This window comes from Protopterus annectens, chromosome 12.part0, assembly GCF_019279795.1.
Source record: "Protopterus annectens isolate FY-2018-M chromosome 12.part0, PAN1.0, whole genome shotgun sequence".
Classification (NCBI taxonomy): domain Eukaryota; kingdom Metazoa; phylum Chordata; order Ceratodontiformes; family Protopteridae; genus Protopterus; species Protopterus annectens.
In genome coordinates, this window is record NC_056746.1 from 1519854230 (window position 1) to 1519871758 (window position 17529).

General features: G+C 44.7%; 1 protein-coding gene across 1 annotated transcript in view; it reads left to right on the forward strand.

Annotated features, from left to right (window-relative positions):
* The window catches only part of UBE2O (ubiquitin conjugating enzyme E2 O), a 1895179-nt gene that overhangs the window by 1720234 nt on the left and 157416 nt on the right, over nucleotides 1-17529 (forward strand). The window contains exon 13 of the mRNA XM_044089038.1: nucleotides 10536-10672. Coding sequence (XP_043944973.1) covers nucleotides 10536-10672 — 137 coding nt within the window. The remainder of the gene's footprint in view (nucleotides 1-10535; nucleotides 10673-17529) is intronic.

The following is a 17529-nucleotide window of genomic DNA, read 5'->3' on the forward strand; positions in this document are numbered from 1 at the left end:
AATAAAGTAGTGATATAGCACGGAAAATTTTTAAAAACTGCTTTATTAATGGCGAAATATAGGTCTAAATTATCTTGTGATGTTAAGTTGTCTATCTCGCCTTCATTCTTGCTGGATGGGTTCGGAGCCGACCTCGGCTCCGACTCGGCCACCCTAAAAGCTCGAGAGTTGGTTCCACCGGCTCGAGGCTCCCCTTATATCCCACAATGCTAGGCGTGTATTACCTCAGATCTCGTTTGCCGCTACAGCTATCGAGACGTGTTGCTTCACCGGCTTCAGGTTAGTGTAGGAACTAGTTTAAAAAAAGTTGTATTAAAACCCTTTAATTTAGTTTTCCATACAGTTTCCCCTTACCTTAAAGGTCTTTTATCCCTTTAATCTACTTTTTCTTTAATTTTTACCTTAAGAACTTATAGTTCTTCCCTTAGGCCTTTGGGCCCTCCCATTCCCTTGGAGTGTGTGTGTTTTCTGTAGGGATTTTTATACAGTAAACAACTAATTTACTAATTTCTTAGTTTAAATTTTCTTTTTTTAGTGTTATAAGTGTAATCGGTGTGCTTGTGTTTGTGTGGGGTTACACTTGTTCCTTGTTATGTCCAAGGATTCGAAGGTCTCAGGCTTCAAGAAGTGCGACTCGTGCTGTCAGAAAATGTCTCTGACAGGCGGTCACACTTCTTGTGTGTACTGCCTGGGACCTTTACACCTGCAGGACTCTTGTGCTGTATGCCATGGCTTCAGCCCTAGAGTCCTGCAGGAAAGAAAAAACAAGCTCATCTTAAGGGGCTTGCTTAAGCCTGAGGGTCCCCCTACTGCTACTTCGGGTAAACCCTCTAAGGCTCATAGGTCCTCGACTCCAGCCACTGAGTCGACGCCTAAGGCTTCGAAGCCTACTAAAACATCGGCTCCGGCTGGAGCCGATGAGACTCAAACTGCTACTCCTGTGGTTCCCTCGGCTCCGGCCGGAGCCGAGGCTTTAGAAATTTCTGAGTCGGCTCCGATCAGACCATCGGAACCGGCATCTAGAAAGAGGTCCAGGTCACCGTCTTGGCTCCATTCGTTCGGCTCCAGCATCTCCCTTGCTGTCTGAACGGAGCTATAGATCTCACTCCTCTAGATCGAGGCTTTCGGATCATGATCTTCAGAGGGTAGTGAGTCGACTTCTTAAGTCCGAGGCACTGGCCCAAATGCTTCAGAGCCCGACTCATCAGTCGAAGCTTGACCCTATTCCTCAAAATGTTCCTCCTCCGACTCCTTTGAGCTCGGAGCCGGGGCATTTCGGACCCGAGACTGTGATAGCGTTGGAGCCGATACAATTGTCTTCGGCTCCGTCGTCGGCTCCGATTTCTTCCTTGGAAGAATCTCGGCACCGGACTTCCCTCGTCAGCTCTGAGAGGGTGAGTGGCATCGGACCCTTGTCCGACCCCGCTCTCCCTCTCGGTGCTTCGGCGCTGGTGAGTTCGGCTCCAACATCGGCCTCGGAGCCATCACTGTCGGTGCAGAGGGAGGTTTTCAGCTTTTCGGAGCGGGGACCTCTGGTTCTGCCTGACAGAGGTGCGTTCGAGGTCATGCGGAGTGTGTTGGAACCTGGTTCAACTCCACAGTCGGTTCCGTCCGTCCGTCCCTCCCTCTTCGGTGCCTCAGGTTATGTCTACTCACTCCCTCATCCCGGACCGCAGAGAGCCAGCTTCTCAAGAATCCCCTGTGGGGATCTCATCCTCTTCCGAGGCTTCTCCTGAATTGGCAGGGGAGCCCCCTAGGAAGAGAAAGTGTAAGAGGAAGCACATAGACTCACCTGAGTCTGTCACCTCTGACACAGATTTAGAGGATTCCGAGAGTTCCCCCCGTTCCCCTTCTAAAGATGTCTCCTTTGCAGACATTCTAGAGATCCTGAAACAGAGGGGAAATTGGCCAGCCCTTAACCCTTCGGAGGATGAATCTGTGTATCTTGAGGCGTTTGGCTCTCGCCCTTCCACCTCCTGGGTGTCCCCCCCCTTTGACCCCCTCATGCAGGTGGTAGCTAAAAAGGCTTGGACGGCTCCTGACTCTGTGGACCCCACCCCCAGGAGACCTTCAAAGTTTATCGCAGCACCAGCAGATAAGCAATTTCTGACTAAGGGAGTTTCTGTGGATGCTATGGTGGTAGCTGCCGCCACTAAGAAGGAGCTAGCTGATCCTTCAGTGCCTATCCATCCTCCTAACAAGGAATCTAGGTCGATGGACAGGTACGGGAAGCGGATGTTTTCGTCAGCGACCTTTGCTATGCGTTCGCTGAACTACCTCTGTCATTTTACTCGTCTTCAAAGAGACTTGATCAAGGAAGCGAGTGAGATGTTAAAGGATCCTACAGCTGCGGGTTTTCAGGATAAGATGAACGCTCAGCTGACTATCCTAAATTCTATAGCTAACTCCTCCATGTGCCTCCTCTCATATGCGGCTGATGGAGTGAGCAGAGCCGCAGGGACAGGTGTGGCCTTACGCAGGCATGCCTGGATGCGGTTATGCAATTTTGCGGACCCCTTTAAAACGTCTTTCACTAATTCCCCGTTTGATGGATCATCCCTCTTTGGTCCTCAAGTGAAAGAGACCTTGAGGTGCGAGACGGATGGCAAAACTCTTTCTGCCATCGGAGTCCGTTTTTCTACTCCTTCTAGGCCTTACCCCAAAGGCCAGAAAAGTGGAAAAATGTGGTTCTGCAAACAATCTCAAGGGACCTTGCCTGATGCACAGTCGGTTCCCCTCCAGAGGCAGAGGAGGGAACAACAATGGTAGACGTCGCCCTAGGGGCAGGGGGGGTCCGCAGAACCAGGGCAATCGAGAAACCTTTTCCGATAAGCCCTTCCAGCATCCCTGAGGTGTTGCCCGACTGTCCACCTTCGGAGGCAGTCGGGGGAAGATTATCACTGTACCCAGAAGCCTGGCGATCCCTAACTCAAGACAAGTGGGTACAGTCCATCATTTCCGAAGGCTATTCCATTCCATTCGTTTGCATTCCAAACCAATCCAAAAAATCCCTTCCAGATGTTCCACCCGCTCAAAGGGATCTTGCAGCATTGGAAATATCAAAGCTGCTTGCAAAAAGAGCCATTCAGCCAGTTCCAGCAGACCAGCAAGGATCCGGAATCTACTCCAGGTTCTTTTTAGTTCCAAAGAAAACAGGGAATTGGAGACCAATTTTGGATCTCAGTATCTTGAACAAGTCTGTCAAGAAAACAAGATTTCAGATGGTCACGCTACAGTCCATCCTTCCCCTATTGGGAAAGGAAAACTGGATGAGCTCTATAGACCTTCAGGATGCGTACTATCATATAAAAATGAACAGACGCTCCAGAAGATTCCTCCGCTGCAGGCTGGGAACCAGTTACTTTCAATTCAGAGCCCTGCCCTTTGGACTCACCACTGCCCCCCGGGTGTTTACCAAATTCATGGCAGTGGTAGCTTCTCATCTGAGACGTCAAGGATTCCAAGTGTTTCCATACTTAGACGACTGGCTCCTCACAGCTCCTACCAAGCATCGTCTTCTGATAGCCAGAGAACTACGCCTTTTGCATTTTTCAAAAGTTAGGTATCTCAATAAATTGCGAAAAGTCTGTTTTGTCGCCTTGTCGTGTTATTACCTTCATAGGCGCAAATCTAGATACAATCCACATGTCTGCAAGACTTACAGACCAAAGAATAGCGGACATACACAAACTGGTCTCTCTTCTATTCCACAGCAACAGAGTCAAAGTCAGATTGGTTCTAAAAGTACTGGGGATTATGGCAGCTGCTATCCCTCTACTTCTGTTAGCCAGATTTCACATGAGAATCCTTCAATGGATGCTCTTCACACAGTGGTCATACCAGCAACTTCCGATGTCTCACACCATTGTGATTACGCAAACATGCAGGAATCATCTTCTTTGGTGGATTTCTTCCCCCCAGCTCTTCCAAGGAAGACCCTTTGTTCTTCCTCCTCCGGTTGCTACTCTGACAACGGACGCCTCCCTGATCGGGTGGGGGGGGGGGGCATTATCAGGGCAGAACAGTCCAGGGCATTTGGCAACCAAACGAACGCCACTTGCATATAAATGTTCTAGAGATGAGAGCAGTGCTTTTAGCATTGCAAGCCCTTCAAGACTCTCTTCCCTTGGGAACGATAGCAATTCAGACGGACAACATGTCTGTAGTGTGGTATATCAACAAACAAGGCAAAACCAAGTCCTACCCCCTATGTCGAGAAGCACTCAGACTGTGGCAATGGGCGATTTCTTCTCAGTGGTTTCTGATAGCAACGCACATTCCCGGGAAGTCCAATCTTATCGCGGACAAGTTGAGCAGAGCTATCCTCATGCCTCACGAGTGGTCTCCGAAAGATTCTATCTTGGAGAAAGTTTTTCTCAAGTGGGGTCAGCCTTGCTGCGACCTTTTTGCTACTCCCCAAAACAGCAAGTGCAAAGATTATTTCACCCTCTTCCCCTTACCAGGCCAGCCCAGCAGAGACGCTCTAGTCCAAGTTTGGCCCCGGGGACTTCTGTATGCATTCCCTGCATTCCCTCCTTTCCCACTAATCTCTCAAGTAATACAGAAAGCTATTGCTCAGAAGGCCTCATTGATCCTCATTGCTCCTTACTGGCCTCGACAGGTTTGGTTCCCCTTTCTACATCAATTTCTGTTGGAGCAACCCTGGCATCTGGACCTAGTTCCAGATCTTTTGATCCATCAGTCGGGTCAGTTTCACCGCTCCCTAACATCTTTGAACCTCACTGCTTGGTTCCTCCAGTTCCTACCTTAGCCAGGCTTCCTCAAATATCTCACACTGTTCGAGATATTTTAATAGCTTCCCATAAATCTTCCACTCGAAAGATTTATCTTAGCAAGTGGAAACGTTTTGCCTATTGGGCTCAAGGAAGGGACTTAGATCCTTTCACTGCTCCAATCCAAATAGTTCTTGATTTTCTAGCTGAACTCTTTCACGCAGGTTCATCTCCTTCTACTCTTAAAGTCCAATTGGCAGCTATATCTAACTTTCATGTGGGCATTTCAGATTCTGCCATCATGTCTCACAAGCTTTGCAAAGCCTTTTTGAAGGGAGTTTTTCTACTCAGACCTCCTATAAGAAATCCTCCTCCTTCTTGGGACCTTAATTTAGTTCTCACTTCTTTGATTCTTCCCCCTTTCGAACCTGCAGCTTCCTGTTCATTGAAATTGCTATCATGGAAGACTCTCTTTCTGGTAGCTGTTACTTCAGCTAGAAGGGTCTCAGAACTTCATGCACTCAGCTGTCGACCACCATATCTGTTATTCCATAAAGACAGGGTATCCTTATGAACCAATCCGTCTTTTTTACCTAAAGTAGCCTCTGCGTCTAACTTAAATCAAAGCATTGACCTCCCTGTGTTTTTTCCAGAATTTTCTAACAGGTCTGAACAAAAATTGCATTGGCTAGATGTTCATCTTCAGTTAAGGTACTATTTGGATAGGACCAAACAATTCAGAAAAACTGACCAGTTGTTTGTCTCTTATGCAGAAGGCAGAAAGGGACTTTCAGTTTCAAAGGTATCACTTTCCAGATGGCTAACATCTCTGATTTCCCTTGTTTATGAAATTAGACACCAAAAGCTGCCTAACAAACCTAAGGCCCACTCCACCAGAGCTTTGGCTACTTCTATAGCCTTCGAAGACAGGCTGCCTATTGACAGCATTTGTGCAGCGGCTACTTGGGCTACTCCTCACACTTTCATTTCACATTATAAGTTGGATTTAGCTTCTAGACATAGAGCTAACTTTGGTGCCACTGTTCTCAAGAGTCTGTTCTGATAGGCCACCCGGGACAAGGTGCTAGGGACGCGGTCCCATCCAGCAAGAATGAAGGCGAGATTGACAACTTAACATATAGAAGTTATGTTCTTACCATAACGTTCCATGTTAGTTGTCTTCTTCTCGCCTCTTTCTTGCGTCCCACCCTCCTTCCCCCTGGCCTGGACAGACCTAGAGGAGTTTGATTGTGACCTCTCTTTCTACCACCTCTATTGCTGTAGGTATATGCTCTGCTGTGCATATATTCCTGGATCAGGCTTCAGGTCACCTTCTTCTTTCCTTTTTATAGAGGTGGATTCTCCCTTTCCAGTAGTTCTGGTTTTATTATTAGCTGGGCCTAGCTCACAAACGAGATCTGAGGTAATACACACCTAGCATTGTGGGATATAAGGGGAGCCTCGAGCCGGTGGAACCAACTCTCGAGCTTTTAGAGTGGCCGAGTCGGAGCCGAGGTCGGCTCCGAACCCATCCAGCAAGAAAGAAGGCAAGAAGAAGACAACTAACATGGAACGTTATGGTAAGAACATAACTTCTATTTTTGGTGGCATCTTTCAATCAAATGGTGGGCAGTGCAGTCAAAATGGTCATAGGCGGGGTTTGGGTTTGGGCGGGGCTTACTACTGCGCATCTGGTGGGTTAAAATACACTTCAATTTCGCCCCAGAAAACACTGTACAAACTCCGGTATTCTGTTTCAAAAAGGAAACAGACTATCGGAGTTTGTAAATCGAGTGATTTACTATGGTGTTTTTTTTTTTTTTTTTTTTTTTACAGAAAAGCATAGTAAATCAGCTGAAAGCAGGCAGCAGGAATGAAAAAAGAGAGCGTTCCCCACCGGGTGATGTCATCGTGACGTCACAAAATGGGTGGAATGTGGGTGGGAGAGGGGTGGGGCAGGCGGGGTTACTGCTGATGTGAGGGGCGTGGCTTTACTCCGGTTTTTGCCACGAACGAAGGTGGCAACCCTAGCTAAAAGACCACCCATAGACAGAATCTCAATGCAACTGTTACACTGACATTGGCTAATCTCCCATACCTCTGTACATACAGTATTCTAAGCTGAAGTCAAAGCAGTCTGTAGCTTGATTGATACGGTCTTAAGTGCATTGCTTCTGTTTATATTGTAAGTGTATATTGTATTAATTATATTCCTGTACTATGCTGTCCTTGTTCTAACTAAACCTTCTGCTTTTGTTCCATGTATTTGATAAACTTTTTTTATCTTTCATTTACAACATGCTTAGGAGTACAATGTATCCTTTATGTACTGTAAATTCATGATAAATTGTGTATTGATTTTTATATTGTAAAACTACTGTATTTGCTTCTTATTGAGCTCTGGTCATAGGTGGTAAAGGTCAATGGACCATTCCTTCTACCCAGTAGTCAAATAACAAATAAAATGTTGCGGCTTACAAGCGCACACAAATACTTGGCAGGTTGATCTTATACATGGCTGGTTTTCCTCTGTATTTGAATCAGTGTCACATTTCTTAGACTTTTGTACTGTAAGAACACTTAGGAAAGGAAAAAACAAACATTTTCAAACTCTACATCCGAATTTGAACTGACAGCGAACAAACAACTATATACACCCAGCAGTGTAAACCTTGGCTTGAGATGATTGTCACTGTTAGTGACACCTCGACCCCATGTCCAAAATGGGAAAAAGGGCTTAAGGATGAATGGATAGATTTAAGTCAAACTGATGGATAGACCCCAAAGGAGTCTGTCAGATCAACTTTTTGGAAACTCGAAAAAATATCGGAGACCATATGATTGAGTTTCTGGGACACACACATACACATACACACACACACACACACATAAATCTACCTTTTTTATGTTTTTGCAGGGGGGTGGGCAAGCCCCCTGCACCCTCCCCTGCAAATTTATATGTACCAACTCCGAGATCGCACTATAGTGTGGAAAAAGGTAAATTTCCCAATCCTCGCCGTACCATGACCTCCATCCTAAAGCTTTGAATTTTCAAAAACTCGATCATATAGTCTTGACCATATGGAGTTTGAGTTTCTGAAGACTCGGTCAACTGGTAGGGATCCCCCACAGATATTACCTATTCATTCCTCCCTCTCTTTGGCTTTCTCCTCTAGTACCAAGACTGCTAATTAAATCTTGGGTCCCTCTGTACAAAATTAATACCTGGCACATGCCAGGGCAATGAGTGATATCACAGGCAGTTATTCTGCAGCGTCAGCCGTGGAGTAAAATACAGTGTGGCAAGCAGCTACCATGCCCTATACATGCTTCCCTGTGAACTACATGGTTTCCAGCAGTCCCTAAGCCACCCTCTCTGCAAGGTGATCGTTATGTGGGAGGTGCCCTGAAGGGTTTGCTGGTGGCTCTGATTATCATTTTTTGAGGGCCATAAGCTTCTCATAAGGAATCTGTAGCAGATGTGGCTCCTGGCAGGACCGAGTTAAGCAGGAGATTCAGTCCCTGGACTGACATCCTGGGGTGCATTCTCTTGTGAATGTCACCTTCTGGCATTGAGTAGAAATCTAGTAAATGTTGCTTTACTGTGTAGAGCAGCTGAGTTCAGCAGAGAAATGTATCTTCTGATGATCATAGGAAGTTAATAGGCTAATGGCCCTCGGCCCTTACAAGCCTAGTCAAGTTCTACTCTTATTTCCACGATCAGCACCAATACCCCATGTCCAAGAGGGGCACAGATGGAACCCCCGGGGTGAATTTATTGTTGCCATCCAATCATCCAGATTGTATTTGAAAAGGGGCAATGAGGTGCTCTGTTTGGCATCAAGTATGAGTCTGTCCCAAAGGTGTGGTAACCTCTGGGAGACAAATCTGTCCCTCCAGCAGGTTCTGTTAATGTCACATACCAGGTTAAGGTCTTTAGAGCGAGTAACCCGTGTACGTACCACTTGATATGGAGCATTTTCAGTAAAGCAGAGTCAAAGATTGCCTTATGTGCAAGGCATAGATCACCTCTGAGTAGTCTGTATGAAACAGAATAACAAGCAAAGAAGACTCAAAGAATTAACTGTGTGGTGTGAAATAAATCCAAGGTAAATATCTGAGGAAAAAGTAATTTTTGTAAACCTGTACGATTTTATTTTTTATATTTCTCTTTTTATATATTTTTAAAAGTATATTTTTTGTTTCATGCTTCATAGAAATTGTTTGTATCTTTAAATATATGATTGTTATGATTGGTTAATTGTGTAACAGGTAGTGATTTCATTTATTTAAATGTGAATGTTGTATGTTCTCACTTTTGGTCTGAAGAAGCTATTTTATATAGTGAAAGCACTCACCAGTTTTACTATTAAAGAAGTTCATTTTTACTTGGTGGTGGTTTTACTTGGTTGTGTGCGCTTTTTTATAGTTTATCATGAAACAGAATAAAGTTACAGTTATTTCAGAGGATCCACTTAGGGCAGATGCTGTAGACCTTAAATTTTCCTTGTGAGGAACCTTTGTTGTCTCTCCAGTTGCTGCAAGTGCTTGGAAAGGTACATCCCAAAAGGGGCTTTGTACTGAATTATTGGCCTGATGAGGGAAGAGTACAGAGAGGTTATAATTTCTGTTTTTTCTGGATGCAGTGCTCTTACTTATGAGATGAGCAATATAGAATGCCCTTGTTTACCACTGTGGAGACATGGTGATCTAAGGTAAGGTTGATGTCAACCTGTGTGCCCGGGTCTCTCACCACTGAGTGCGTACTTAGTGTTACTGATGTGATAGCTAGCAGGAACATAGCACTTACCAAAAGGGAAGATATTACATTTTTTTTGCATTGAGTTGAAGGTAATAATTTTGGCACCAATCATTTGTTTAAGACCCTCTTGTAGGATGTTGACATCATTTGGAAATAGTATGACCGTTCCCAATTTGCAGTCATCAGCAAACTTTGTCAGCCACAGACTTTGTTTTTGCTTGTACTTTGGAGAAATAGATTCCAAACAGTAGAGGGTCCCAGGACTGATCCTTGTGGAACACCACTGGTTGCAGACTTGCTGTTGGATACTTCTGCTGTAAGTGTTTGGGCCTGGGTCTTCTACATTACAAAGGTAGACATATAAGTTTTTGGTTTGTTTTTGGTACTGCTTTTGTTTTGGAAAAAAGAGGATTATGTTTGCATTTGAATATGGTAGCTGTGTTGTTAGCCTTGAGCGGACTCTTTGGCAGGTGCTTTTTCTGTATGCTGTTATGGTGATTTGTTGCATAACTGTGCCTTAAGAGGCTGGAGGATTTCTATGTGGGGTGGTGCAGCTGTGGGATGGTGTTTGTGCTGTCAAATTCCGTCTAGTACCCCTTGGTCTTCCTTTGTCCATACAGATGATTACCATAGCTCACTTGTGTCTGTCTGATCTTAAAAAGAAGGGCTGCATACTTTCGAGATGAGGATAATGTGGCATGCTGGAGAACAGCTAGACAAACTAGGTCTAGTATCTGTTTAAAGAAGAAAAACCTAGAAACTGAATGGTTGAAAAAAATGTTTTCATATGATTTCAAATTCCTCTGATTTTGTGCTGTAAATAATTAGAATTGTTGGAAAGCAAGTATTTCAAGAGATGCTGTAATGTGAACAGTAATCATGAACTGACCACTACAGCACTGTTATCTAGTTTTTTTTTTTGTTTGTTTGTTTTTTTTACCTGTAACATTGTTTTTTTTTACCTGTAACATTGTGAAAATCATATTTTTGCTAATCATCACACAAATTGGATACTAAAAATTATTTTTGCTTTTGCATAGATACCCATTCCTTTAAAAAAATGGAATTTCAGCCTGCAGAAGCAAAGAAGTTTTTCAGTACAGTAAGGAAAGAAATGGCTTTGCTTGCTACATCGCTGCCTGATGGAATTATGGTTAAAACATTTGAAGACAGAATGGCAAGTTCAGATATTTTTTTTTAATACAGTTCAAGCTGTTGTATTTTATTGCTGCTGTTTGCTATTTTCAGGTATGTGACTTGTTCTCTGGCTTACCAAGTTTTACTTCATCCATACATGTTTATAATTTTTAACCGGGTTAGTCCAACTAGACTAGAAACCTCTTTTCAGGGCAAACCTGAGGTGGTATACTTCTAGGGGAAATTTGGCGAGGGCATCCGGCAACTTTCCCTACTCTTTTCAATAGGTGTCGTGAGATCTTTTACATCTACATGAGCTACCACCTCAGGCAGATGAGGCCTCGGTTTAACATCTCATCCGAAGGATGACACACTCAGGAATGCAGCAGTTCCCCTCCACTGCACTACAGTGTCAGCAGTCAATCTACCTAGTGTGGGAATAGCACATGCAGCAGGTGTTAACGCTGGCAAGAAAGCTTGCTGCTAGAAAAATCATATATTAGCAAATGGAAAAGATTTTCTAGTTGGCGCCAGCAAAAGAATCTCCACACATTCAGGCTAGTGTTTCTCTGGTTTTACAATATTTGAGTTGCATCCTATGGGCTTATTTGTTGTCCATTTCAGCATATCTGTCCATGGATCCCCCCTCTTTGAATGCAGTCTCATAGAAAAAAATTTTTGAAAGGAGTTTTATGTAAGAAGCCTCAGAGAAAACCAAAAGCACAGTCATACTCCATGTTCTGTTTCAGTTTGTCAAGCTTTTGTTCACAGAATGCTTCGCAGCCATCTGTCCTCCTTATCTATCTGGCAAACAATGACTTCAGCTTTTGACTCAAGGTGCCATGGCCGAATCCTCCCACCCCGAGGTTCAGCACCTCTTAAAAAAGAATTCTAAAAAGTGTTGCTCTGATTCTGTTGCCTTCCAGCTTCCACTGGACATATCTCTCAGTATAGATGAAGACTCTTAGGGCGGTTCATTGTCAACACCAATTGCTTTTGCCATGACCCAGTTGGAGGCCAGCATGAAACCTTTTTCTTCCACGTCCTCCAAGGCTGTGCATACTTTTGCCATAGATGTTAAGGAAGAAGCACAGCTGATCATTTCCGAGGGGCCTAGGGGGATTCCCTAGATTTTAGTTCGGTGCAAAGGTGCCTGGTACTGTTATAGAATCTAGGCAAGGCTCCTGAATCACCTAGATTAGCCTAAGCTTACATCCTGTTATAAAAGAAACAGAAGACCAAGCGTTTCCCATCCTTTGCTAATGATCCCATAAAGAATGGCAAGACTTTACCCAGGGATTGTTTAATATACTTATTGCCTTAAAGCCAACTCGTGGCTTATCTGCTTTTGCTACTCCTTGGTCATCCACTTCCTCCAAGAGGCCTAGGGATTCTTATTCCTCAGATGGAGTCTGATTCTGTGGATGAATAAGGAGTACAACTCCTATTCTTCATAGGCTCCTTCTCCCTTGGATTGTAGATCAGACAGAGGATTCTTTATCCCCTGATCCTTTCTTTGAGGAGTTATTTGGGGATATTGTAGTTTGCGTGATGAGCTACTACTGATAATCTCCTGCTCCAGTGCTTGCTGCTTTACTAGATACCTTTACAGCTTCTTCTTTAGCTCCTGACTTCCAGCCACCAGCCCCCAAGAAGCCAGGCAACTTCTGTAAGGTACCTGAGGCCCTCAAGTACCTCTTCAAGTGCCCGTCTTCAGACCCTGCTGTGATATCTGTTTATACAGACAAGCCTTCTAAACTTCCATGTTACTCCAAACTCCTTCCTTGTGACGAAGGCAGCCGAGCTATGGAGAGATTCAGAGAAAAGTGGCTATCTTGCTACCCTGGCCTTCAGTACAGTAAACTGTCAAACCCATATGACCAGGTATGGTTTGGCTCTTTTGTCAGTCTTGCCTGACCCAGATGATGATGATGTTGTTTTGTCTTTCGGCTGTTAGGGGTCGGCACAGCGGAACTCCGGTCCGCTAATGATTGGCAGGTTTTTTTTTATGGTGTCGAGTTGCCAGCCCGACGCCAAACCTTCAACGAAGGCATGTCCATTCGATGCATGTCTTTCAAACGCCCACTCAATCGTGGGGAGGACATGCAGACTCCACACAGAAGGCACTCCCAACCCAAGCCGAGAATCGAACGGGAGAACCTCTTGCTGTGAGGCAGCAACACTACCGCTGCACCACTGCGGAAGTCAAAGACTTCTAAATTAGCTCGCCACTCTATTAAATGTAGATATGATGCAGGTGATGCATCCTCTAGAGCTGCTGCTTCTGGTTCTTTCATGAGGAGATAGTTTTGGTCACTCTTGCTTGCTTTCCATGATATTAAGGCTAAACTTTTTGATTCTCCTTTGGATAGTTAAAATCTTTTTGGCACTGCTGCTGCAGAATGGTTTAAAACTATACAAAACAAAGATAAAATTAAGCAGAACCTTAAAATATTTTTTCTCCTATACCCAAATTTCAGAGAAAATATCCTTCTAAATCTGCTTTTGTGCCTAGGCAGCCTCAACAACTGCCCTGGAAGCAAGAGGGTTTCCAAATGCATGTTTTCTGACAAATCTGCTCAGACTTCTGAAAGCCAAAAGCCTGCCTGCCTGCCTTGATCTGTTGCCTCTGTCTGACATACTGTGTTCCTTTCCCCTTAGCCAGATTCTCTTATCCCTCAGTCTGTCTCTGTCTCTACTTGTTTGGATCATTTTCATTATTCAGCATGCTTCTTTCATGGTATGGAAGTCCCTTTCCCCTCTTCAGGCCTTCCTCAGCCACCTCTTCCAGATCAGCTTTCCTCACTTTTCAGTCATCTTGCAGGATCTGTTGGATCAAAGAACTATTCAGTCTGCCCAGTTTCCCAGCAGGTAATAGGGTTCTATTCCAAAATGTTCCTGATGCCCGGGAAAGAAGGGTAAGTGCAGACCCATTGTAGACCTTTTCTTCCTTTAACACCTTCCTAAAACTGCCTTCTTTCAGGTATGCCGTCTCTTCTAATTTTTTTTTCACTCTCCAGCTTCCCCAGGCTTTTCTGGTCTCTTTAGATCTAGAGAACACCTGCTAATATTCCCATTCATCTTCTCTTCAGGAAGTTGTTTTTCTGATTCTTTCTCACATTTTAAGTTCTCTGCTTTGCCCTTGGGTCTTTCTATCTCCCCAAGGGTGTTCACCAAATGTTTGGCCCATGTGATAGCCTTCTGCAGTCTCCACGGGATTTGGATATTTCTATATTTGGACAGCTTGCTTCTTGGCTTCCTCTCAACATTAGCTGCTTCAGGATCTCCACTTTACTATGCTTCTTTTGCAGGGCCTGTGCTTTACTGCGTTTCTCAAGAAGTCAGTTCTGACTCCTTCACAGGACCACATTTTTTTGAATTGCAGAATTCAGAACATTCCAATATAAGCTTCTCTTCCCCTCCAAAACTTTTCTCCCTGACTGTTTTCACGCTCTGCTTCCCTTCTCAGTTTTTAATGCCAGAGAAATTCTTAGACCCCTGGAGATGTTCATCGTGCATACAGCTGCAGTAATCACAGATGGGTTCTCTGCCGTCAGGCGGTCCCTCGGTCGGCCGAATTCCAAAGTCTAGGTCCGGCGTCGGTTGCTGTCGCTTTCTTTCCTGACGTCAGTGCGACAGGGGTATACAAGACACAGCCGACGCCATATTCTTCAGTCTTTTTTGCCGCGCGGTGCCTGAAGCAGAAGCAGTTCGCAAGTGCCGGTCGGCCAGCTCCTGAATTTACGAAAAATTGGAAACCGAAGTCTTCTTTAAAGCTAAGTACCCCGTTGGGGAAACTTTTCTTGCCTCAGACCGATGTCAGAAAAAGTTAATTGTGTTTCTTGTGGGAAGCAAATACCGCATAAGGATTTCCATTCCCTCTGCATACCTTGTTTAGGCCCAGACCACGATGTCTCGGGCTGTCGCTTTTGCGCTACTTTCAATAAACGCACTATTAAACGTCAGGCGGAGTTCGCCCAACACCTTTTTGGCAAAGCCTTTGATTATAAAATGTCGTCTGAGACTCTACCATTTTGTCCAAAAAACGCAAGGACAAGGACCGACACGCGAGGTCTGCGGTCTCCATCGACACCACGCCAAAACCGGCTACACATGGTCCGGTTCTCAGCGAGACGCCTATGCAGTCCCTGACTACCGACGACACTTCTTTGGCGGTGTCTTCTGTAACCGAGACCGCAGGTACCTCGGCCCATACCCAAACTACAAACACCGAAGCCACTGTGAGCGTTGAGCCTCCTAATGTGGACAGGTCCACTTCCACCCATGGTGTCTTTAGACCCTCATCTTCCTTTTCCATTAAGGCCTTTTCTAAGTCCAAATCAGCCAGGCATCCCAAGAGGCCTGTTGCACAGGGCCCATCCCCAGGCCCCATGCCTAAAAAGCAGATGCTTAAAATGGCAGAGGATTTAATTACTCTTATCAGGGGTTCCCAACCCCCTCCAGACAAGAGACCCAGAGTGGAGGAAGATTCTCCCTCTTCTGATCAGGGCTCCATTTTTTCAGAACATTCTGTTGTAGAGGAACATTCTTACTCTCCTTTTGAAGACTCTGATTCAGAGCAGTCCATTCCTTCTGTATCTCCTCCAGAGGATTTTTCTTTTGGGGAAACCTTGCACACCTTGAGGGAACACTTCCATTGGGAAGGCCAAGATTTTTCTGATTCCAAGAAAAGACTTAGGGAATTTCTTTTGTTACCTCAACATGGACCTCTGGCGATACCTCCTGTCTTGGATATACTTGATGATGTTTATGTGGAGGCTTTCCTTAATCCGGATTCCCTGCCTCCTGCCCCAGTCAAGCCTGATAGGTACTACAGAGTTCCTAACTCACACCATTTTCTTTACAAAAGCCATAATGCTGACCCTGAAACCATTTCACAAGGTCCCAAGGGAATGAAGGCCTCTACTGCTAAGAATCCACTACCTTCCGAAAGAGAGTCAAGATCCTTAGAAAGGTGGGGAAAAAAGGTATATACCTCAGCCACCCTAGCCATGAGGGCCTTAAATTGTCAGTTTCATATGCTTAAATATCAGCAGTTTCTGTTATCACAATTAAGAAATAAAATGTCTCAACCTGAACAACCAGATTTGAAGGAGTTGCAGGATATGATGCATAGTGCAGAACAAGTGGGTAAACGCACCTTACAATGTGGCTATGATGCCCTAGAGGCCTCAAGTAGAGCTGCTGTTACAGGAACAGTCATTCGTAGACATGCCTGGCTTAGGGAACAAATCTTGCCTGATCATGTGAAAACTAAACTACTAGATGCTCCTTTACAAAAGGATGTGCTATTTGGTACTAATGCTGAGGAGATACTACGGAAAATGGAAGAAAAAGCCAAATCTATGCAAACTGTCAAAGCTTTTCTACAGGTTCAACCACCATGTTTTAGCAGAAATTGGCCTTCTAAAAACTGGTCCTTTCCAGCCACGGACAAGCCCCAAAGAGGTAGATACAGGCGCTCAAGGGGCAGAGGACAATCACAATGATCATATAGAGGCAGTCAATGGCAAACTCCAGCACCAAGAGGTGGCGAAGACAGTGCACAACAATACAGGAAGCAAACCCAATGACTTCCTCCTTTCCATGCCAAGCAAGTCTCAGCTGGCAGCACCCTTGGGAGGAAAGCTGGCATTATTTACAAGAAATTGGCATATTGTCAGAACAGACAAATGGATCCTGGACGTTATAAACAGAGGCTACAGATTTCATTTTCACACTCTTCCAAAAATGAGAGGCATACCAAGCCTGCCACACAATCAAAGGGCAGAGGCACAACTACAAATTTCAAAGCTCATAGACATGAAAGCTATTCAAGAGGTACCAACTCACGAACAAGGTTCAGGTTTTTATTCCAGGCTATTTCTGGTACCAAGGAAAGGAACCGACTGGAGACCCATTTTGGAATTATCCATCCTAAACACATTCTTACTAGTACCAAAATTCAAGATGCTCACATTACAGCAGCAGCTTCCCATGCTGGGCAAGGAGTTTTGGCTGGTAACATTGGACCTCAAGGAGGCATACCTGCATGTCCCAATCAGACAAAGCTGCAGAAGATACCTCAGATCTCTTGCAGGTTCAATTCACTATCAATTCTCTGCATTGCCCTTTGGCTTATCTACTGCGCCCAGAGTATTCACAAAATGCCTGGCATCAGTAATTGCCTACTGCAGACTTCAAGGGATACAAATTTACCCTTATTTGGACGACTGCCTGATCCAAGCGGACAGCAAGCACATACTTCTGGAGCATCTGGCTTATGTAACACGGTTACTGAATTCCCTGGGATACACAGTCAACAGAGAAATCCAGGCTAACACCATCACAGAAAATAACTTTCCTGGGTGCCAACTTGGACACAAACACCCAGATGGCCTATCTTACGCCAGAAAAACAAGGGCAACTAACTCAGTACTTCAAAATACTAGCAAATTGTACCAGGCTTACTGCAAGGAAAATCCTGCAGGCTCTGGGCTTCATGGCATCTTGCATTCTTTTAATCCCATGTGCAAAGTTGCATATGAGGAAACTTCAATGGTACCTAAAAAAACCTATGGTCTCAACACAGCCATAGTTTGGAAACAATAATACCAATAATTCCATGTTTGCAAAAGGAATTTCTATGGTGGGCCCAAGCATGTCAAACAAACACAGGTCTCCCATTCTGCAAGCCTCAAGCAAATCAAGTCATCACGACAGACGCCTCAGACTACGCCTGGGGGGCGCACATGACAGACAGGTGCATTCAGGGCAAATGGTCCCAAAAGGAAAAGCACCTTCACATCAATCAGAAAGAAATGCTAGCAGTGATAAATGCAATTACAGCTTTCAAGGACCTTCTGCATCCAGGACAATTATTGATAAGAACAGACA